At 31.5% G+C, this 25,527-nt stretch overlaps 1 protein-coding gene across 3 annotated transcripts; it reads left to right on the top strand.

Annotated features, from left to right (window-relative positions):
• Positions 1 to 6,945: 6,945 nt before the first annotated feature.
• ninaC (STKc_myosinIII_N_like and MYSc_Myo21 domain-containing protein ninaC) lies at positions 6,946 to 23,619 on the top strand. 3 transcript variants are annotated; one of them, XM_088239063.1, is made up of 17 exons: positions 6,946 to 7,082; positions 11,928 to 12,249; positions 12,332 to 12,436; positions 12,606 to 12,985; positions 13,062 to 13,152; positions 13,237 to 13,518; positions 14,819 to 15,207; positions 15,822 to 16,367; positions 16,447 to 16,739; positions 16,835 to 17,124; positions 18,732 to 19,015; positions 19,132 to 19,281; positions 20,959 to 21,059; positions 21,143 to 21,211; positions 21,678 to 21,865; positions 21,972 to 22,171; positions 22,288 to 23,619. In XM_088239063.1, exons 2-17 carry the CDS (start codon positions 11,956 to 11,958, stop codon positions 23,249 to 23,251), a joined length of 4,626 nt encoding a protein of 1,541 aa, XP_088095189.1. In that variant the 5' UTR covers positions 6,946 to 7,082; positions 11,928 to 11,955; the 3' UTR covers positions 23,252 to 23,619. The 3 variants fall into 3 exon arrangements, 2 of the variants coding, with proteins under 2 accessions (XP_088095189.1, XP_088095182.1); XM_088239056.1 differs by having other exon boundaries at positions 6,969 to 7,082; positions 13,062 to 13,518; XR_015824654.1 differs by lacking the exon at positions 21,678 to 21,865 and having other exon boundaries at positions 6,969 to 7,082; positions 13,062 to 13,518.
• The last annotated feature ends 1,908 nt before the right edge of the window (positions 23,620 to 25,527 follow it).

The following is a 25,527-nucleotide window of genomic DNA, read 5'->3' as shown; positions in this document are numbered from 1 at the left end:
TTGATATTTATATTACACTAAATATTTATGTAGCAAGAAAATGTTAATAGTCGTAGATGCTTCCAGGTAATTTAAATCAGGGTTTCAAGTTTTAATGTCTGATAATTATCTGCGTTCAGGGTGAAAACCATACAGAAAATATCACATGCTCAATACGAATGTAAAGTTGAAATTATGAAATAATTACGAGTAATATTCGATATAGGTACGCACATAGCATGTAAAAATATTTTTGTCTTAAGTTGTATTTGAAATAAACTGTATATTGTATAATTATCTTAGCCAAACTTTTGTACTTAATTTAGTTTTAATGTGTTATCAGCGTTAACTTAGAAATTTATCCACATTATTATTTAAATCCACAAATTTAGAATAACCAGTGACCGGTTTCGACATATTCAAGACTGGCGCCTTATGCTTAACTCGTTCGTCTTTAGAATCGTATGCGATTTCTGTAATTCGACGAGTGATAGCATGTCTGAACAACCCATACGAATGCAGTCGATTGAAAACCAATCGACTTTAACTCGAGTGCCCCAAAACACTCGACATTGGCAATCGAATGCGACATCGTAACTTTAGCTGTCAAACTTTCTTCTTGTGAAATGCTCGGCATTCATGCTTGAATGACGAGTAGGTAGTTTTTGTTGTATTTTAACTTAAAATCTACAACACTGATCAATGTTATGATGATGACGTATCAACAAATATGCAACAACTATAATTGTACCTATTTTCAATCTATTATCAAACTAAGTTTCACTAGAAACATGATTTCAAAATTATTTTTTCTCTCGTCAATGTCAAAATACGTATTTGAGATATGTATAATACAATATGTTTTTAAAATCTATGAAATGAATATGAAATATTTCTTATAATGTGTAGATGTGTGTTATATCAAAGGCAATAATAATTATCAATGTTGCAGTGTCTCAGTAAAACATTTTCTTTTATTTTTTTCATAATATTCCATACACAAAACATTCAACGGAAGAAGTCTGACAAGAAACAATAAAGGTTTAAGTGTGGCAAGAGAGCCATAGATAAATTTGTTGATTTGTTAGTGTTGCTTTCTAATTCGTCTTTGTAATTAAATTATCGGAGGGTTTTCAAGAATGACATTATGACAAAGCAATCGAGATGCCACATTCATGAACTATTTTACAACTTTTTTTTTTCTTTCTTTTTTTAATGTCTCACTGGGGTGTCCCGCGCCAACGAAAACATTTGACATTAACATCCCCAAAACACATATTAAATTCAAATTTTCGTAACAATTATCATATAGGTAACACTACAAATAAAAAAAACCTTTTTACCTGATCTGATCTTATATTATAAAAGTAAATGTTTTTATACTAAAACAGTGAGAATAAATTATTCAAAATTATTTAATAGTATGGGGAAATCTCACATGCTACGAATACCGATAAAAATAAAAGAAATGGATTTAAAAAATTTAATTGTATTTTTTAAATCATTATGGATAGGTATTGTGGAGAAATGTTTTTATAAATAATTTTAAAAAAGAAATTGCAAAAAAAATATGTCACTAGAAAAACGTTACATGTGAGGCATTGATGCTTGTAACGTCAAAATTCATGACGATGTTCTAAAACAATATGAACGGTCAGGAACAATGTTAAAAATAAACATGAATCGTAATGTATTAGGAGCGTGGCCACAATGACCGTTGTTGCGGGAATTCAAAATTACAAATTTTTAAAAAAATTATGCCACTAATAAGTAGCAATTTTTTTTGTTGCTAGAGTCTTTCATAGTATTTAAATTCGTGAAAATAAGATTATATCATAGAATTAAGAATAGTCCAGAAACCGCATATGCATATAACTGAAGGCGATTAAACTACTCATAAATTAGTAGTTTTACGTTTTGACCATTAGTTTCTTTGTAGACTCGCTCAGTACACAACTCCCGATTTGAATTCAACTATGCCGTGTTGTGTCGTTTTAAATTTTAGAAATATTGCTGAGATCAAAAAGAAACAGGATAGGATCACATTTCATGAGTAAGTAGCAAATACCCAAATCATTTACTTAAGAATTTAATTGTTTTGCCATCTGTCAGATTGTAAAAGAAAACAAAATGGACGTTTGGTTAGTGTTGCCAGGGTAGTCATTTTTTTTACGGTGCTTATCTAATGAGAGAACTAACGAAAGTTGGATCTCTCGGATTAAACAACGCCGTGGTGGACATTTGACCGACATCATATTTAAAACATAATGACACCGAAAATTAATTCACATGACATAAAAATATCCGCCTATTTGTAAAATAAAAATTATTTTATTTTTTAAGTTGTTAGTGTTGCCAGGTTAATCAAATTTTTTACGCTACTCGCTCATATAATGAGAGAACTAACGAAAATTGGATCTCTCGGATTAAAAAACGCCGTGGTGGACATTTGACCGACATTATATTCAAAACATAATGACATCGAAAATTAATTCACATGACATAAAAATATCCGCCTAATATAAATTAAAAATTATTTTATTTTTTAAGTTCAATTACTCTTATTAAATGAACCTTTACTTATCTACTTGTCAATCTAATTGTGTCAATCAATGTTTCCGCGGGTAGGTACAAAAAAATTTTAGAGAAATAAAAAAATCGCTTTTAAAAAAAATATATAATGATATTAAATTTGTGTTATGATAATATTGTTCGCGATCTAGCAACATTACGCGGCAACCTCACGTATGCGCGCGGCGAAAGTGGAGCAAAGTGGGGGCGATCGTCGATTTTTTGGAATATTGTTCGCGATCTAGCAACATTACGCGGCAACCTCACGTATGCGCGCGGCGAAAGTGGAGCAAAGTGGGGGCGATCGTCGATTTTTTGGACTCAGTACGATGTATTCGAATATGATTCTACGCTACTTCTGGACTATTCTTAATTCTATGGATTATATACACTCCAGTACTTACCTAGTAATATATTTTAAGAAGTTCCTTCAAGCTTCCTTACGGTTTTTGTATAAATAAATACATTCCATTTGTTGATTTAAGTGAAGTTAAAGAGCTGAAACCTTTATTGTTGTGAAGAGATTCATCTGACTGAACTATTTGGCATACTAGGCAGCTTCTGGAAACAATTTTCCAATTTTAAACTTTTTCTTGGACCAGTTGTTTTTATTACAATATTTGAGTTTGTCCAAATGTTTGTATACAAAAGACTGAATTTCACCCCCTCGGGAGTCATTAAGATTAACAAATTGCAACAGGGATGGAGAATACCTTAAAAAGGGAATATGGAAGTCTAGGCATTTACCAGGTAAATCTCTTCACTACAATAAAGGTTTCAGCTTTTAACTTCACTAAAATAAACAAATGGAAGAATTGAAGAAATATGGATGTTCAAACATTGCCAGAATGGTGAATGTTCCACAGCGTGTGAAGTGGCCACTTAAACCAGCCAATGACAGGTCATAAGCCCTTTCAATGCCTAGAATTCCATATTCCCTTTTTAAGGTATTCTCCATCCCTGTTTTAATTTGTGATTACAAATAATGTTCACTAACCAACTTGAATGCTTAAATTTAGCATCCCGAATATTTCCATATCAGCAATGACATAGTATTTAAAATTAACAAGTAGCGTGAATTTAATGTATCTATTAAAAAATTGTACGTTTTAGAACGTTATAAGAGTTGTACATATTCAATAGGTGGGTGTTAGTTGACACAAATATGTTAATACAAATAGTAGGTATGATGATAATTGTAATCGGAACCAAGTAAGATGTTTGTTTTTGTTGATATTCTCATGTTTAGCTAGGTATTTATTTTGCAAATATGTATATTTGTTTCCATTATAACTTATAACAACCATGACTTATTAAAATAATTAATTAAGATAACAGAAATTGTTTTATTTAACTCCTTTCACATCTCTAATAATATTATCCGTGTCAAACATAACCGTAATACACGCTTCACGTATAATGATGGTTTAGTAGTACCAAAAGTATGTAATAAGTATGGTAATAGAACTCTCAAATATTTAATACTTAGCATTTTTATTTTATTGCCGAAAGAACTTAAATTTAACTCACATTTTTATTTTTTTTTTATTTATGTATTTAACAGTTTTAAAATGTACAGAGTTTCTTTGTTTCAGGTCCCGACTAGCTAGGAAATTCCTGTGTTTAGGAAGGACCTTATTTTTTACACGTGTTTTTTTTTTAAATTTCAATTAATGATGCTTAATAAATTCAAAGAATAATATATACATTAGAAAAAATCAATATAAATTAGAAAACATGCAAGTAATAACAATAAAAATTGAATTATAAAAATAAGTTAGAAAATATGCCATTAATAGTAAATAAATGAGACATAATTATTATAGATTAGAAAACATACCGATAATAATAAAAATTGAAGCATAAATACACATTATAAAATATAACATTAGTAATAAAGAAATTAAACAAAAATATAAATTGGAAAACATACCGATAATAATAAAAATTGAAGCATAAATATAAATTTGAAAATATATCGTTAGTAATTAAAAATTGAAGAACAAAAATAAATTACTTATATGCATTGTAACATAAGCAAAATAAAAAAGAGAGATTATGCTCATGCGTAAATATTTTAATTTTTCATATATTTTCTTGTATTCCAAAAATAAATTTATATATTATCACTTGTATGTATATTCTGATCTTTCGGGTGTTAATTTATATCTGTTATTCATTGTTTATATAAATGTAAATAATATTATAAAAGTTAGTTTAAATATAATCTCCACCAACAAGCTACAGAAAGTGGCTTGGTGGGATTTAAGTTTTAGTAAAAATATAACATTCGAAATTTTAAAAAAAATGTATAATTGTATTATTTAAATAAATAAAAAAATAATAATAAAAAAAATGACAAACAAATTAAGCGTATATGTCGTGTATAGCGTCCAAATGAGGAATAGTTTTCTTGCGTGCGGTAAAAATTGGAGCAATAAATTGTACGGCGCTTTCTGAAAATGTAGGAAAAAAATAATAAAAACAAATCAGTAGTATTAAATTTTGGCATATTATTATAATATTGCCGTCTACGGGAATAACTTAATGTTTAGATATTTTTTTTATTATCTTTATAGATTTGAATAATTGAACTTTTTTTATATATTTTGTCGATTGATGGAACATTAAAAATTTGAAATTGTTCTTTATTATTTTCTTTTTTGGTTTTATTTGAATGATTTTATTGGGTGATTTTTTTTCAAAAGGAAATACAGTGGAGATTTGTCAGCCTCATGGCGTACTGGTTTGTGCGTTTACCCGCCAATTAATAAATAACATAATTATAATACGATAAAAGCTAATCCACCCTGTGATATTTTATCGGGCAGGGTGGATTTTTGTAGTGATGTTAAACGGCCTAAGAAAGTGCCAAAGAAATATTGGATGATTCGTAAAAAGGAAACCAATTGTTGTACACCCCTTGCGCCCTCAGAGTAATAATACGCCACCGGCTATTACTCTGAGCATACGCCTTATTCTACAAAAATGCGTAGATTTTTTTAATTTTTTTTTAAGTATGCTAAAATCTCAGTGTGTGATTTGGCGGCGTTTCAAATAATAATATAGTTATTTTAATAAACTTATTTTAATCAAAATGTGTATCCGAATAAGTTTATATTTTGTTTGTCTGTGCTCTATATTAATTTGTTAACTATTATAATATATTAAAATGTAATTGCCTAGCTTGGAACGGGGTATGTACCCTTGTTAGCTGGGCAAAGTGAACATGGAATTGTATATTGATAAAGAGTGTGAATAAAGAAATAATAATAATAAAAATCATATATTAGTCAATCACAAGTGTTTTTACTACTCTTAGAACATCTTCATGGTAACAGAATAATGTTTCAAAAAACATTATGCGAAAGTTATTTTTTTTTCATTGGAAAATCCAAAAAAAATTCTAATGAAAAAAAAAACACACAATAAACAACTGATAGAAGAATTGAAGAAACATGTTTAATCATAGGTAAAATGGTAAATGTTACCGTGTATAAAGTGCCCACATAAACCAGCCAATGACAGATCATCCCTATCCAATCCCTAGACTTCCTTATTCTCTTCTCCAAAATCTTCTCCATCTCTGTTGTAATAGGTTGATGAAAAAGGCGTTGAAATATCATATCAATCCAGTTAAATCCAGAAGTCGTTTACAAAGATTTAGATATTCTCAAAATGTGGTTGAAAAGCGATTATATTTTCCATCCAAAATGTTGGCAAATCATATTTCTTCCTAGAAAAGTATTTTTTAAATGATACCGTAAATTGCTACTTATTTTACCTGAAAATCTACGTAGTGAAAAGTTAAGAGATCTAAGACTTTAATTTAATTGTGTTTATGTTTGTAAATCTATTTAATTTATTTATTTGTTCAACATTTTATATATGTACCTAGATACAATGTCTTCCTACCGTGCATAATATGTAACATAGGTACATACATATTTATTACTAGGGAATCTATTGTATAACACTAGAGTATCTTAACATTGATATGTAGTGCACTATAATCCAATTACATTATAGTATTAATCACATGCAAGGGATAAATTGCATATGCAAAATCAACTTAAAATAGTTAAGTAAAATCAAATACATAAAATATTTACGTCTGTAAATGATATTTATTAAATGAATGTATATTGGTTTACCAAGAAGTATATACTCATTTTTTGAACATCATAATACGAGTATGTTAAAAAAAAATACTATTCATCTATTGTTTGGACAAATACACAGATAAAATCAATCAGTCTTTAAGTTTTTGTACAACTTTTTTTCTTAATATGTATCCTTAAAAGATAATCACCAAAAGGCCGCGAAGCCTTTCAAGAAGGCGGTTAGATGTATGGCCTCAATTCATTTGATTAGGGGAAACTCCAGGCACTTTGTACAGTCGTTCTTCATACCCTGTTGAGAAAACTCGTCTCTTGAAGAGTTCTAGAGGGAATCACGAATGTAATCACAATACTGAATTCACTTGCTAACTGGTACATCGAACTGAAACCAAAATAGCTACGAAACATTAGGTGAGTATTAAATATATGTATTTATTTAAAATAAACATTATTAAGACGGTTTGTAGTAACTGGAATGCAATATTGCGTAATTTTTTTCGCATTTTTAAATTTGAAAATGACATTTTATACGTTAAAAATGGATGAAAAATATTTTTTTTAATCCTATTTAGAAAATATTAGTTAGAACAGGCATGTATCAAATTTACTACGCAATGCTATGGTTATACTTATGGAAATATTAGGTATGAAAAAATGTGATTATCTAAAATAGGATTTATTAAATAGGTATATTGATGGAAACAGAAAAAGAAATTTTTATTTTTTATTTATTTATTTCTGAAGAAAACAACAGTTTTTAAATATATTGCATACAGAAAATTAGATTATTGAGAAACAAAAATAGTAAAAACATTCCATACAATTTTCCACTTCAACATTATAGGTATCAAAATAAAAGTAATTAAAAAATATTTTGTTATACATTGAAATTTTAGTTTAGGCAATGTACTACAGCTTTACCTTGTTTCATGTACCATCCAATGACTCGTTTTATCTTTGCGAACTTCAGATGGAGGAACCTTAGCTTTCGGACCTTTACGCTCCTTTTGTACTATCTTGGCTATGTATCTAATTCGTAACATCACAAAAACATTTGTATTATTTGTTTAACGTAATGTAAAGCTCATTTTTGTGGTATGTAGTAAATTAGACACACCATGCAATGAGGAACTTCAGCCCTACGGGAAATTGGATACAAAAAATGTTTTCTTACGCGGGGTAAAAATTAGAGCATTAAATTTTACGGCAAAGTTTCTTGAAAATGTACAGAAAAAATAATAATAAATATTTTGATAAAAACGCACTACTTTAAATGACATCACTGGTTCATGTGAATCAACCTTTAATCTAAGAGCTATGGAAGATTTCTGGTCTGCTTGTCGCTTCTGGACCAATGGGAAGAACTGAATGAGAATAAGCGGAAATGAACCTCTGACGTTACACGCGGAGTTATTTCAGAAATACAAAACTTTGAAAAATCGTAGCGCCGATAAAACGATTTATAAAAATTAAAAAAAAAAAATTTTTGACTTAGTTTAACAGTTAACAAATATATTTTTTTTTAAAAACCACTGAACTTCCTCATTAAGGGTGAATACCTAGGTGACTTTATTAGATAACTTTAATTACTCAGTGGTACGAGTAAATTCCCTATAATTTCGTATCTTAAAATATTTATCTGGACACATTATAAAATTGTTAGTTGATAGTTTTCATGTAAGGTAAGTCATATTTCTAAGTAAATATATTTTTTATATGATCCAATTATTGGAATAATGAAAAGAACAGAAGTCTTTGATAAAAATACAAAATAATGATGTACAATGCTTTTATACATCGATACTTTGTGTATGGATTAATAATATGGTCGCAATGTAGTAAACAAATGCAAGAATCAATACAAAAAACAATGAATAAAGCACTTAAAGTAACATTTAATTTTAATAAATAAACTAGAACCACAGATTTATTTAGAATAACAAATATGCTCAATCTAGAGGAATTAATCTACACAAAAAAATAATTATATTTAAGATGAAAAATAATAAAATAAAGACAAATATTAAATTAAATTTAACAACAACGTACAAAAAATAAATACAAGAGCGTCAAATAATTTAACTTGCGAGCAACCTAGAACTAACAGAAAAAGAAACAGTTTTTTTTTTCTTTTTCTTTTATTTAGGAAATATACAGTACAGTTACAAAGTTTAATATTTTACACAATTAGACTTAATTCTAATGGACCAGTGAAGTTTCCATATTATAAAGCAATTATATGTAAGGTTAATGATGAAAGTATAAAAAAGAGAAGGAAAAAGAAAAACATAAATGAAAGTTATAGTGAAAAAAATATATTTTAAAGTTTGTAGTGAGTATTTACAAATGAAAATAATATTAAAAATGAAGAAAATTTGTAAGAGTAATTAAAAAATGAAGAATTGAAATAAAGAATGAAAAACATGCTCAGATGTAAAAATAAAATAAAATAGTACCAATAACATTTTTTAAAAAAAAAGGAAAAATATAAATATACACATATTTATTTTAAGGGATTCAAAAAAACGATGAGAAGAATCTTTAAGTGAAATATAAGACAATAAGACATAGTTTTGTGTATACAGCAATAAATTTTTACAATTCACTTTCTAATGACCTAAAAAATATACAAAACATTTACGTACTTAAAAAACACCTAAATAAAACAGTTCTTACAGCCCGTGTTACGAGTGATATGTGATGTTTTTTTTATCGACTTTTATTAAAACTATTGTGTTATTATACATAATATTCCCCCATACCAGCACTTTTACTGATTGGAAATATTTCGTACAAATAAAATATGTAATGTCATGGTAAAGTTTAAAAAAACTTTGTATTTTGTCATAAATAACTAAATCTAAATCTAGTTTGTTCCCACCCTGAGAAAAAAATTAAAAATGCATTTGCACCAACAAGTACAGTTAAAAAAATATGCATTTATTTTGGTGGGCTGGAATACAATTACTATACACATCTCATGTTTTTTATGGAATATATTTTAATTCAAGTATATTACTCCCCGCATTACGACAATTTATAAATGTACTAAAATAAACACTGTTCACTAAAAAAGCTTCCAAAGAAATGTGCAAATTTGAGACAATTATAAGAACGTTTTAACGTTAATATTAATTTATTCAAAAATAGGACCAGTCTTATTGAGAATTTTAATAAACATTCAAACCTACCACGGAAGATTTGTTTGTTATTTTATTTTCATAAGAATAAAAATGTGTAAGCTTGTTGGGAAAGTACTTTACTGTATCAAATTGTATTTTCTGCGACTTTTGTATGTTACAACGTTGTAAATTAAATACGATAAACAGTCAGACATCGGATGTTTTTGATAAAAAATGCGATATAATGCTAATTGGATTTAATTGCCATACCAGATTTTTTTGGGGTTTGTATGGCTTCTATTAGCGTAAGCGCTATTTTTCCGCAATCTAATTTTACTGGAAAGTAGGAGAGCTGAAATTTTAGTCACGTAACTTAAAACTAAAATGTGTTCACAAACGATAAATAATACAAAACAATTCATCAGGTTTAGATATTTGTTAATCAATTATATGTGAACACAACGTGAAAAAGGTTTTTTTATTTTTATGAACAAGCCTAATTCAATTTTTTCTTGTTATCTACTTGTTATTACAATATATAAATATATTTTGTCGACCTCGGAGTGTAGTGGTCAGGGCGTTAGCCTACCGTGCAAGAGGTCTCGGGTTAGATTCCCGATATGGTTGGTATGAAATATTTATTTAAAGGGGTGTATTTACATTGGAATATTTCATAGTCCCTGGACTGGTACCTGAAGCAAAATCTCAGACAAATCATCTTACTTTCATGTAACAAAAACGGTCAAGACACAGTGTTACCAATGCAGTGCCCTATGCACCATTAGTTGCGGAAAGGGAAACATGATATGATATGATATATGATGTATTTTTTATGTCTTTATTTGGATAACCAACGCCTACAATTACTATATAAATAAAAAAACAAAACAAAAAAGCCAATGAGGAAGTTTAGCCCTACAGGAAATTGGATACACAAAATGTATTCCTAAGCGAGGCAAAAATTAGAGCGTTAAATTGTATGGCAATTTTTCTTGAAAATGTATGAAATAAAAAAAAACAAACTACTTTGCATGAAGTCACTAGTTCTTCAACCAATGATAAGAGAGTTGTAATAGATTTCCGGCTTACGGTAGGTCAACTGACGAATTAGCTGAACTCATCAAAAAGAAGGGGAAGATAACTTGAGACGTCACACGCAAAGTAATTTTGAAAATACAAAACTTTAAAAAATCACAGCGCTGATAATACGATTTTTTTAATTTTGGCTAGTCTTTTAACAAATATATATTTTCTTTAAAACCCCAGAACTTTCTTATTATAGGTTTTCACAAGTAGCACCCACAGTAAGTTAAAATATATTCTCAACATAAGCAGTTAACTAAATCAACAAAAAAAAAAGACAAATCATCTGGAAAGCAAACACCACCCATTATTTTGGTTATTCGCAAATAAATCTACGTTAAATGATTTTGTGATTACATTAAAATGAATTGATATTCGTCATAAATATGAAGTTTACCAATAATTAGATGAAACAAGAGGAGTATGAAAAATAGGGTTATTTCTAATATTTTTTTGAGGAACATATTAAAAAAGCTTGAATTCAGGACAGCCAATTGAACCAGAGTAAATTTCCAACAAATATTTTTTTGATTCGCTAGTTCGTGACGTTTTTGCAGTTGTAGTGGGTAGGTGATGTTTTTTACATACATATTTGGATATATTGATTATATTTAAAGTCAAGTTTAACCGAAATTACGTGTACTTGACAAATTTCGTTGGTATATTTTTAATGCAGTTTGCACATTATTTTTTTTATATACTCGTATTTACCATATAAAATATTTTGTACACAAAAGTAATTTAAGAGTCCTTCTCACTCGGGAAACCTGTTCTGAGGAGGATTGTTAATGGCCATTGGTACATAGGATTCCATATTTTTTATGATGCATATTCTAAAGTTCTTCGCGCAAATGTAAAGTAAAGCGATATATAAATTTATCGAACAACTTAAAATCATATTTTGTTTTCGCCTATCTCTAAATACTACAGATATGGATATGAAACGGATATTGAATTTGTTTTCAGACTTAAACATTCATTTATAGAATGAGTCTAAACTCCACTGACTAAATTGTTTTCTTCCGTGATGTGTAATCGATGCTTTACTTAGTTAAAGTTTAAACGGGTGAACCACCGCCATGGATGACCTGCTAAACCCCGCATCCCTCCCAGACCCGCTGGAGAGATACCAACTAGGGGTGCGTCTCGGAGCGGGAGTTTTCGGCCAGGTGTACGAGGCCACGGACTCTCAGGCCGCGGAGAAGAAGGTGGCTGTGAAAATCCAAACTGCCACCGCAGACAATGAGAAAAACATCCTCGACGAGTACGGGATCCTTAAGGACTTCTGCACCAACCACACGAACCTGATTGACTTCTATGGCGTCTTTTGCGATCGTAGCGAAGCCACAGACAAAATTTGGTTTGTTATGGAGGCAAGTTAATAAGTCTTGTAAATAAATCGTTACATACATTTTTTTAAATACCCACAAAAATAACTAAATACTCTTGTTACAGTATTGTGAATGCGGAGCAGCTATAGATTTGGTAAATGGTCTTCTAAGCATGGATAAAAAAATGAAAGAAGAACATATTGCGTTCATATTAAAAGAAACTATCAAGGTAGATTTTACTTAAAAATAATATTGTTTACCATATAAGTATAAAACATTCTTCAGTACGATCATTTGACTATATTGTATACTTTCTTCAATACGATAATTTGACTCTTTGATCTTACGAATATATATTATTAGAATAAAGCGGAAAATATTTTCAACGTTCTTTTCAGGCTTTGGCTTTCCTTCATGAGCAAAACGTAATTCATCGTGATGTACGAGCAAGTAACATCCTAATTAACAAAGATGGTGATGTTAAGCTGGCTGACTTCGGCCTCTCGTGCAGACTGGCTATCAACACGGGGAAGAGAAATTCTATAGTAGGATCACCGAGCTGGATGGCTCCCGAGGTTGTCAGTGGAGGCGACACGGAATACGGAATCAGGGCAGATGTGTGGGCACTTGGAATAACAGCGGTAGAGCTCGCTGATGGAAAAGCGCCCTTCCAGGAAATGCATCCAACAAGAGCGCTGTTCCAGATTGTTAGAAATCCACCTCCGGGCTTGCAGAGGGCTTCGAACTGGTCGAATGAACTTAACGACTTTATTTCAGAGTAATAAACTGTTTTTTTTCAATGCGTTTATTTTGCGTCAACGATTATCAAAAATTAACATTAAAATATATTTCAGATGCTTGGAAAAGAACCCAGAGCACAGACCTTATTCCATTGAGCTAAGTGAACATCCTTTTATTCAGGCACTACCGGAAAATGACTATCATGTGAGAAACAAATTCCAAAAAACTAAGCATTTATTTACTGCAATAAGATTAACTCATTTATATCGATTTCCATATAACTTTCAGCTTACGCAAGAACTGAAAATCCTCGCAAATGAAGTCGGTGAAGCAGGAAAAAGCAAGCGACTTCCAGAAAGATTGATTAGGGGAGGAATGTTACAAACAGAAATAAATCCAGAACCTGAGGTAATGCATGTGGAAGACTTGGCCGCTCTCGAAATTCTTACAGAAGACTCTATTTTAGAGGAACTAGAAGGGAAGATGACTCGAGGATCATTCCAAATCTTTGTTGGTGACGTGTTACTTTTTCTCAATCCAGGAAAAGAAATGGGTATTTATGGTGATGAAGTAAGTAATACGGTTTTTAATTTACACTTATTAATTTCTAAATTTCAATAAGCCACTTTTACTTTTGAGTTATACGTCAGCCAGTTTCGAGGTTACTTCCTCATAATCATGACTTCAACTAGCTTAGAATTACTCGCGTTGCTATTTATATTATAAAATATAGTAAGAAACAAATAGAAGAATGAAAGGAGAAAGAATAAGGATAATATGAATCATAGCGGGAATATTTTTAAAAGAAGACTAGAAGGTAAATTTAATTGATTATTTCTTATGGGGAGTTTTTGGTAAGTGGCTTTACTTATTTCTAATGTTTTAGATTGTCTTGACGAAGACCATTTTAATAAAATAAAAACGACTTTGTTTTTTAACCCCTTATTTTTTTAGTTTTCTACCAACCGGTTTCAAAGCCATACAAGCTTATTTATCAAGGAATAACCACAAAGTTAGTGCTTAAAATATAAATTTAATAGAAGACGATTTTTGTATTTTTTTTGTAAAATTTCTACACCCGTTTCATGATTAAATTTGTGGTTTTCGGATATGAGATGATTTGCGAATTTTGAGAAATTATTATTTTTGAGACATCTTATACGTTCTTTGATTCTTATTTTAAGTTTTCCCGAAACAGAAATTTGGGCAATTCAAACAATTTAATTTATAAATTCCTAAATGATTCAATTTATCATTAGTTAGTTCAAGTTCTGATGATGAGAAAGTTACCTCGAAACCGGTTGACTCAAAAATAAAGTGGTTTACACAAATTTATAAAAATATTTTTTGTTTTACTTACAATTTTTTTGTTTACATTTAGTACATTTTTTATTACATATTTTTTTTTTATTGATTAATATAATTACATAATTGATGGATGTTTTTTTTTTCTTCTATACAATCTACTTTTACATATCACTTTTTTCATTAAAACATAAAAAACCCACATAGGCATGGCCTGTGCGGGGGGGTATAATAAATCTAGAATACATTAATGGTGTGGGTGAAATCTATGGTGTGGATGTATATATAAATAAATAAAAAAATAAACATAAAAATAATAAATGAAATTTAAAGTCAGGGTTTTTTTTAACGTAAGTGGAAAATAAGAAATTGAAAAAATAAAAAAACGGATGTAGAGCATAAAAATATTAAAGTAGATAAATTAATTAAGAAAAAATAAATAAAAATAATGAAAAAGTGTAAATAAAAATGTATAAATTATTGTAAAATGTCATACCACCAAAAATAATTTATAATTTGATAGACATTAAACAAATATATAAGTTTACAACCATTTTTTTCTCAGTACCATTCGAAATATCTATACAAATCTCGTTCAGATAACGAGCCCCATGTGTATGCGGTAGCCGACAGTGCTTATCAAGACGCTCTTCATCACAATGAGCCACAGCACATTGTTTTCTCAGGAGAGAGTTGTTCGGGAAAAACTACCAACATGCTTCATACAATGAAACACCTCGCTTTTCTGGGTGAAAGTCAAGGTATAACAGGAGAGAGAATCGAGAAAGCCGTGAAAATTATCCACGCAGCGACAAGTGCAGGTACTCCCATCAATGAAAACTCGACGCGGTGCATTTTACAGACTCAGATGACATACAGTAGGTCTGGAAAACTGAGTGGGGCTATATTTTGGCTTTATCAGTTGGAAAAGTGGAGGGTGTCGACTACCGATATGTAAGTTTTCACAATATTTCAAATAAAGTTAATTAATTATCATCTTCCGCTAATCCGTGTTGAAAGTTGATATTTCATAATACTAATACAGGATGCGGCGTAATGAAGTCCCACATTTTTAGGTGAATTCTAAAAAAAACTGAAAATTACGTATTACAATAAATTTTAGCAATCCTGAAAGTTTTTCATAATTCTCGTCCGCACATGTTAAAGAATTCCAGCGATTTCTTCACAAATGGCCTCCTTGAGTTCTTCAAAGGTTCGAAAACGACGTTTTAAAACCTTACCTGCGAGATACCTTCATAATAAAAAGTCAAAGTCTCAAATCAAGAGGGCGAGAGTGATTTTTTTGAAACGTGTGACTCCATTTCACCGCACTCTGGATAATATTATAAACTCCATTAGAGTAGCTAGTAGTCTCATCCGTGGAATATCATTGTCAAAGTCACTCGTCAACTAGCTGCTATACAATATTCCAACTACTTACTTGCATGGAGTAACTTTTGATTTTTTCAAGCTTGTTTGTGCCGGCTAATCATGTTTTTCGATACATCTAACAGTTTGAATTCTTTCGTTATAAATCTTTTTGTATATTATGTTACTAATTTTTTCAGGACGCATGCTAATTTTAACTTGATATATTACTTTTATGATGGAATGGAAGCTGCGGGTAAACTGGGCGATTACAAACTCGAGCCTGAACGTAAATATCGGTATCTAAGAGTATTTGAAACCCCTCCAAAACTTTTGGGTAAACGAGAAGACCCTCAAGGAAATGTACAAAAATTCCAAGAGATCGAACAGTACTTAAAAGACCTCGAGTTTGATGAAGCTGAAATTGAATCACTCTGGAAAATTATTGCTGCCATATTAATATTGGGAAACGTGAGATTTAAGGACAGTAATAGCGGTGCTGCCGAAGTAGAGAACTTGGAAGAAGCGATGAAAGTAACAGGACTTCTGGGTTTGGATGAAAGCAAGTTTACCTGGGCATTGATCAATTATTGTCTTGTAGAAAAGGGAACCGCTGTTAAACGAAAACACAGCACTGATGAAGCTAGAGACGCTCGTGATGTACTAGCTGGTACCATCTACAAACGTCTTCTAGATTGGCTTATAAATTCCATGAACCTAAAATTATCATTTAGTCGCTCCGTGTTGTAAGTTAGTTTTTATTAGCAGGTCGGTATAAATACTTTATGTATATAAACAAAATTACATTTTTTGCATTTATTGCAGTGGGGACAAATACTCCGTGAGTTTATTGGATATGTTTGGGTTCGAATGCTTTCACCGCAACAGGCTAGAACAGCTTATTGTCAACACGATGAATGAACAAATGCAATTTTTGTATAACCAAAGAGTATTTGCCTGGGAAATGCAAGAACAAGAAGAAGAGCAAGTGCCAGTCACAACACTGCACTTCTACGATAATAAAGCAGCAGTGGATCAGCTAATGGGAAGACCTTTGGGCCTGTTTTATATTCTAGATGAGTCATGTCGCACTAGTGGGGGACAAGAATACATAATGAGTAAGTTGGAATTAAAGGAGAATTAATATATTATTAAATAGATTATTTTCTTGTATTTCAAAAACAAGCCAATTTTACAAATTATTTTGCCATAGGTACCATTAAGAACTCTTCTAAGGGACCCTACGTCAAACTATCTGGGAGTCATGAGTTCAGTGTAGCTCACTACATGGGGAAAATTAACTATGATGCCAGAGATTTAGCAGAGAAAAATCGTGACTTCCTTCCTCCGGAAATAATAGAAACGTTGAGGGCGTCTAGCGATCCAACTGTGCGACACCTCTTCACAAATAAGCTTACCAAATCAGGGAGTCTTACAGCTCCATCTTCTATGATCAACCAGGCTAATGATGCTAAGGAAAAAGATGCAGAACAGAAAACTAGAGTAAGTTGTACATACGCATTTTACCTATATCTATTGTTACCTATGTACAGTGGCGGCGTAGCGTGGGTTGGCACCCGGGGCGGTTTTCAAATCAGCACCTTCCAAAATAAAACAACAAATACTTACTACACTTACGTGTTTACGCGACTTTATTTTACTAAAATATTCAATAACATGGTTAAAGTTGACTTTTTTCCCATTCAATTGACAAAATAAAAAAATTGGATAGTCGCGCTTGGCTCATAGTTAATCTTAAATACGATTTAATTAACTTTAATTTTAAAAAGCTTCTTTCACACGAAGCCACCGAAACGCAAATAGTTAGGAAGAATCTGAGATACAGCGCTAGATTCGGAACGGACTCAGAATAGTCTCAGAACCTGCAGGGTAGTCCACTGGACTGCCACTTGGCAAGAAATGCTGGCGGCTTCCAAGTGGCGCCGCAGTCGAACAATCTCCAAAATAATGTCTTCATCAGAAAATTCATCATAGATTTGTTACAAATTTGGAACTATACCACGAAATTCTTCTTTTGTTGACATTAACAAAGTTTTAGGCTGCACAACATCAAATATTATTAGGATGTCATCCATTGCTTTGTATCGATAGTTTAGTTCCTTATAAAATCTATCGACACATTTTAACATTGCTCTCCGCAGCTCTTCTGGCAATATAAGTTCAAAGTCTCTGGCCTCTTCTCCTGGCACACGGAATCTCTTACTTTCTCTTCTTTCAATTGAAATATCCAAGTCCTCACATTTTTTAGTTGCGTCGGAAATAGCTCTTTCCACTATTTGGATACGTTGACTTTGAAAGAAAATTTTGAGCGCTTTCATTTTTATCACAGACTTCTCTAGCGATAATAAAAATGTCTGTATGTACTTTTGTGTCTAGTTCACTTCTTCTAGGACTTCACACCAAAAAGAAAGGTAGTATAAAAAACTAAAGTCACATAAAGCCGGCAAAAGTGTGGATGCTGCTTCTCTTGTGCCAACGTTTTCTCTGCTGCTGCTGGGATCATGCAGTGTACAGTTTCTTGTGCAGTTTGTAAACTGTCTCGTATAAAGCAAAAACTGTTTGAAATATTGAATGGTCGACACGACGTTTGGCTGATCTGACAGACACCTATTAATATATATACTATGGTTTCAAAAGCGTAAAAAACAAAGAACATTTTTACGGTATTAGCTATATTAACAATTTCCTGCGTCTAAACATACGACAATAACTTACGATCGCGCTTCAAAAAAATACATATTTGTGCCTTATATAGATAAGTGAATGAAGAATTCGCTCGCCCGCCGCGCTCACCCCGCTTGTCGCGCGTGCTCGTGGTTATGCGAGTATTTTTTCTGACCTGCACTGAGGACGATGTCACCCCTTGGTGCTGAACACCCGGGGCGGACCGCCGCCACCGCCCCCCCTTTACGCCGCCACTGCCTATGTACATATAATATATCTCTCAATCTATGAACAAACAGTGTGATTGAATTTATGGGGGAACTATTACCCTTCTAAGAACATAAGGTCCCGAAAGAAAGTAAAGAATCATTCAAATTTCCTAGAATGGTTAAAAATATTCAGTCTAATGAATTCTGACATTTTAGAAGTACAACACAGAATCCAAGGGTCAGTACTCCCAGGTACACAGAATGCGTACAGCGTCGTGCACCTTCCGCGCTGCCAGCCTGGAACTACTGAAGGCCCTGGCGGCAGGATCTGGGGGGGCCCACTTTGTGCGCTGCATCCGTGCTTCGCTGGATCCCGCATCATCTCCGTTCCAGACTGAAATGGTGCGCCAGCAACTTCGTGCTCTTGCAGTACTAGATACTGCACGAGCAAGGCAGAAAGGATTCTCCGTGCGAGTGCCATTTGCAGAATTCATCCGGAGGTAATAAATTACTAGATATATTCATAATTTACATTTTATAAATAATACGCTTTCATAACAACATTTATTTTTGTATCATCTAGCCAATAGCAACCTCAATTATCTTTATTTTGCAGATACAAATTCCTGGCTTTTGACTTTGATGAGAATGTTGACATCACAAAAGATAATTGCAGACTTCTTTTGATTCGACTTAAGATGGAAGGATGGGTTATTGGAACAAGTAAAGTTTTCCTTAAATATTATAATGTGGAATATTTGTCCAGGTTAGTTCAATTATTTTTTTCTTGAGCATAAGTATGTGTGATCCTGAATCCTTAATACAATATTATATTCATAAAATATGTACATAAAAACAGTATTTATTATATTAATACTATTGAATTTATTGATTGCGTATGTCCCTTATACTCGCGCACAAGAATTTGAGCCATATTATCGTAGTATCAACGCTAAATCAGGGTCATTTTCGTCTGTTACAATTTAAAATTCGAACGGAATAATAATTTTCTCTATATTTTTATTAATATTTACCTCAATTCATTTTTTTAAATAAATCATGAGAATATATTTTTTCAACTACTATTATCACAATAATATTTACCTCTAAATTGATTTTTTTAATGAGCCATGATAATAGAATATTTTTCAATCCCTTTTAATGTATTTTGACAAAATTTCAATGACTCAAACATATTTATAGATTCCTTTAAATTTAATAATTATTTACATTGCAAAAATAAGCTGTATCCTTAATAACATAATATGTCGTTTTTATTACTATTATGGATAACTTATATGGCGCCGAGATTCATGGATATTGATTTTAATTTGTATCATGAATAACTAATATAGTGCACTCGAAATCCTAATTAACCCTTTATAGGGACACACCTAGAATGAAGAATTGAGGTATTTATTTTTAAATATATTTCGTTATTATAAAAAACCTCGTTTCACAAGAGTATCAGGAAGATCAGTTCACTCGGCTTTTTCAAATGCAATAGATTTACTATCTTAAAAAAAGTACATCTTTTATCAGGTTTGCAAGATGTTAATCAACCAAAATAAGAGTCCTATAAAAGGTTAACTAAGGCCCTAAGAGACGATCAACGATTTAATAAAACCATGAGGAAAGATTTATTCAGACCCGTGGGGCTGATTAAATACGACCTGGAGTAACGGTTGGTGACAACTGTTATTATTTTAAATTACAGATTCTTTGCTGTTAAATTTTTAAACCAAACTTTTTGTGAAGATATTTAATATATATTCGTATTAGAATGGTAGTATAAGATGGACGAGTTAAAAGTCGGAATAATCAGCGAGCGTACATGAGAAGATATATTAATGTAGAGAAAGCGAGATCTATATGCAAAGATTGAGTGATGTGGCGTTCAATCCTCTCTGCCTACCCTTACGGGGAAACGGCGTGACGGTTTGTTGTTGTTCGTATTAATATAACTGTGGCCCGTAGGGCCGATTCAATAAGACCAAGAGGACAGATTTATTAAGGCCGAATGTACCATTTTGTAACATTCGGTCACAGCTGACTATTATCCTTTTAACTTACTTATTATTTTACTTTTAATTTTAATCGCTTACTAACCAATATTTTTACGTAGATGTGAAATGTTTCCATAAATTTTGTGTGGTTTTTGAAGCGTTATTTTGAGTGAAAGATTATTCTTTATTACATTTAAATTACTCCGAACAACAACAAGAAAGTGAGGCCCAAAGGGATGATACTTCTCGGTGACCGAGATCCTAATCAACCGAGGCGCGGAGAGAAGAAAAATGAGGCCCGCGGGGCCCGATTAAACGAGAACCGGAGGGTTAATTACATGAGGCCCGAAGGGCCGAATTCTCTAGCATGTAACAGTCAGCGATAGCCAACTGTTGCCTGCTATTTCCGATGATATTGATAAACATTTAAATTGCAGATTGTACGAGGTCCAAGTGAAGAAGATAGTGAAGGTACAATGCATGATGAGAGCATTCCTAGCTCGAAGGCGCATAGAGCAAAGCAAGTCTATTAAAGCCGGTAAGACATAAAATTCAGTGTTCAAAAACATTTACAGTTTCGTTCAACTATAAACCATTAACATCCTTTTCAATTATTACTAGCATCCGACCTTCAGCGTCAGAGTACTAAAGATATATCAGAAGAAGACGCCGCTATTAGGATTCAGAAAGGTGAGCAATATATCATTGTTGCTCCGGTTATATCTGTTAGGTGGAATCATATTTATAAGACTTTTTGGATGAAAACTGAAAAAAATTGGCTCCGTAGAAATAATAAATTTTGTGACAAAATGACAAAAAAAAAACAACTTATTTGTTCTTTAAACAAGAAAATGTGACTGTTCCAAGAAATATATTTAACATTAAAATTATACAAGATTGTATAGCCAATGCAATTTTTAAAGTATTAAAAAAACTGAAATCTTTAGACAATGTATCGAAGGGATGAGCTTAAACCATAATAATATTTATAAGGTACATATAATGGAACATTTAAAGAAATTGAATTTCATTTAGTTCGTCTACTTCTGAATTGTGTTTATCTCCAGGATAATAACATCAGTAACAGAGATTACCGGAGCAACATGATATTGCATAATACGTACCTATGTCACTATTCACCTATCACAATTCTTAGCTTTTCGCGGATACACCGTGCGCAAAGCGTACGGCCCCCTCATCAACAAATCGACTGGTAAAATTGATGAAGAAACAGCGGAATTCCTAAGACGCTTTGCGGTCAAATGGCGCAGTCGGTCTATATTCCAAGTCTTGCTGCAATACCGAGCTGTACGGTATCAAGATTTGGTTAACTTTTCACAGCAGGTAACCATGCACTCTGTATTTCTCTATATCTTCCTCACTTGTATGCACACAACTTTCGGTTATCACAATTACATTTAATATACAATACAAATTTGATATTTTGCAGGTTCATCTATTCAATCAGGCGATGATGCAGAGCCAGATGAACACTAGCACGTGTGTGCTTATTGACCGCATAGACCCTCAAGCTAGACTATTAGAATTTTTGGGCCCTCCTCAACTGTCTGTGTGGAAACTTCCGTTTAGATCGCACGAACTTCCCTACTTCGACACTACTTATATGTGTGACCCGTCTGCAAAATGCGGGTATAAATACGAAATTTCTCACTTGTCTAAAACTGATCAATTTGTACTATATTTTCATAAATAAATTATAAATAGATCAATTTATGTTATACCATAATATATATCCACATTTTCAGTGACACAATGGCATTGGGCTACGATTCTGATCCAGAAACATGGGATGAACCACTCCAAAGAAGAACAACCACAGCCAGTCACCAAATTCGATCCTCGATGCAACATATACATTATGACCAACCTCCTTCCCCTTATAGTGGAATTCCACCACCTAATCAAAGTCTAATTAATGTGCCCTTCAATAGAGACCCATCTCAGCCCGTAAAACGCATACCAAATGAGACAATCCCGCAATCCAACCACACCGGTTACACAGCTCCTACTTATAATCGACAGGGATATGGATGTATACAGCCACAATCTTGGCTTGATAATGAAGCATCGAACCGAACACCAGTTTATAAGAAGAAGCATGCCCCACCAACGCCATCTAAACTCACTCCAATTAATAGGCACTATCCTACTCCAGCACCAAGATCTACAGTCAGTAACAACAACAATGTAGAAAGTCAAGATGATTGGCAGTTTCCTAAACAAGGGCTTGAAGTGTACAGGAACAGGAATATATACAATGGATCAATTCCTAATGATATGAATAACCCCATTAAGGAACTGCAACAACTAGCAGGATCAAAGATTGGTAATTATTCTTCAGATGAATCCCCCTTCAATTTTCAAGCCATGCTTCGAAAAACTCCGAGAAATCGAGCATCAATGAAACGGGTGGGAGAATCTCCTTTGTCTGTTCCGATAGAATCATACTCTCCCGTGGCACTTCCTTCATATATGGATAGTTCAAAGTCAGTAACACCAGACCACGGGAAAGGAAAAGCTCCATCTCCACCGAGACCAAAATCCTGCAATAATTTTAAAAGGATGGACTCGGCAGAAAGATTCAAAATGGCAATTAAACGTACAGATTCTTCTCAGAGTTTTTTATCTTCTTTATTGAACTCCACTGCCGGGGAAACTGTACAATTAGCCCCTGGCATCACAGTGGAAGGTTATGTTGTCAATTTGTAATTACATAGTACTTCATTACAAATTGTGTTCATATCTCTTATTTCAAATCTCAATTCAATATATAACAATAAATAATGTATACAAATACAAATAAACTCCGTTCCCAAATCATTATTCACTGCTTTGCGATTTCCTACTTATACTTAATATTAAGTTGCACATTTTGATCATTCTTAACACCAAATACTTTTTATGAGAGTTTATAAGTAAACATAATTTTAATTGGCTAATTAATAATTTTAGATATATTAATGAATGGTGGGTTATAAATTTATATAAAATGTACTTTCCTTTCATAATTAATCATGTTTGTTATGAATATCAACTTATATTCACAGATAATAAATTGTACATTCAAAATATAAGAACATTGTTTTATTTTTATTTGTAAATCCAAAAACAATTCATTTGCAAGGACATATCATTTATTAAATTAAGTTCATTACAAAAATACATTTTAAACACTTACACAGAATATGATAGAATGATTTTATTGAAGATTATTGCTTTCATAATACATAAATACATTCCAAACTCTTTAAACAGTCTCTCGCCATAATTTGACGTATATGCATATCATAAATATTTTTTTCAATTTCATCAATATTTATATCCTAATACATATACAAAATATTTGTATAAAAATATGTAGGTCACATTAATTTATTCTAGCCCTTGGGCGAGTTCAAATTGACACAATCATGTTTTTGAAATTCGTAATATAAAGCACATAATAATCATCATTTTGATTGAAAATCAGAGGCAATAAATTTATATTGCATCATTAAATAAAAATACATATTACAGTAAATTTGACCTTTGGGCAAATTACAATTAAGTCAGTAAGTAAAATTTTTAAAACTGTGATTTATTGTAAGGCATTCAACATAGGGCCAAAATTACAACACATATTTTGCAGAACTTGTATTTTTGTGTAGCTGTATAATATTCTATAAAAATGTACACTGATTAAATTTATTGAATTTTTACGACCATCAGGATGCACAATGAGGAATGTAGACTGATAAAGGTTGGCTTATAATAATTTTTTTTAATAAAATTTTTGTCATGCTGCAAAGTTTAAATAGCCTTAAAAATTACATTTTCAGCCAAAAAGATATGTGAAAACACATTTACAATATTGATATTGGCATAGATAATATTATTTCACGGATAAACGTAGCTTGACTTCTTTAGGATACACGGTGAATATAATCATATTTGTAACTCTTTATTTTGGTAAGCACGTGATAGTAATTACTAATTTTTAAATACATATCATCTATATGTGTAAATCGTATTGAAAGTGTTACTAAGAATAATACATTTACATAGTACATTTTCACTTCACAAAAAAGTAACTATGTAGACTTACAAACACACACATCAATAATTTATTGGAGACTCACAACCTTTAAAATCTGCTCATTGAAAATTTTCAGAACTTATTATTATTTATAATGAGCATATCAGTGCTGTAAATTGAAAACGACGAGTTGAACATTTGGCTCTGATCAGTATTACACTATTCATCTCACTGTTAGTGAACAATAGACCTTCAATATTAAAATAAATTATGAAATGCAAAAAAAATACCATACTCGAATCATTTTTTAAAACTTGCATTTCAACCCTTTTCACATTCTACTGTAAATATAGTTAATGTATAAAATGTTAAAAAAATATCACGCAAAAAAGCGCACTAATTTTATTTTTATAATTTGTTTAAACTAAATATTTTTTTGACTTAAAAAATATAATGGCACGTATACAAAGTACATACATACAATGATTTATTTTTTTCATTTGCATTTCAATCATCTTAGATATTATATAATTGAGAAAACCTAAAAAATACCACATGTTTTTTGTAATATAATAGTATATTTATTCATGAGCACACTTAAATAGCTATATATATAAAAATATATCTTAATGACTAGCAAAATAATGTCACAGTATAATTCAAGAACCACGGAAAACTTCATCCAACTTGAGCTGAAAATATATATTACATAACTGTGCTTCCAGTAAAATATGGTAAGTTTACCTCAATTTTATGTTTAACTTCTCGGGCTCATCAATAAATTACAAAAAAATATTTTATTCGAAAACAATAGTAAATACAAATACAATAATAAAAAAAGTTTACACAATAGGTTGATTCTCTCGTACTTATACAAAACATTTATTGAGAAAGAATATCTTGGCTTGAGTTTTTTTATAAATCATTATCAGATTTTGTATGATGATAAGAAATATTTTTTTTCCTTTCT

This window comes from Micrasema longulum, unplaced genomic scaffold (genome assembly GCF_059751315.1).
Source record: "Micrasema longulum isolate JH-2025_06_02 unplaced genomic scaffold, ASM5975131v1 h1tg000113l, whole genome shotgun sequence".
Lineage (NCBI taxonomy): Eukaryota > Metazoa > Arthropoda > Insecta > Trichoptera > Brachycentridae > Micrasema > Micrasema longulum.
The sequence above is the reverse complement of the archived record's forward strand: the minus strand, read 5'-3'. Positions and strand labels throughout refer to the sequence as shown.

Coding starts and splice junctions, on each gene's coding strand:
- ninaC (XM_088239056.1), top strand. CDS start 11,956: ATGGATGACCTGCTAAACCCCGCATCCCTCCCAGACCCGCTGGAGAGA. Junction 16,368..16,446: donor TCATTTAGTCGCTCCGTGTT/GTAAGTTAGTTT, acceptor CATTTATTGCAG/TGGGGACAAATACTCCGTGA. Junction 21,060..21,142: donor AAGCAAGTCTATTAAAGCCG/GTAAGACATAAA, acceptor AATTATTACTAG/CATCCGACCTTCAGCGTCAG.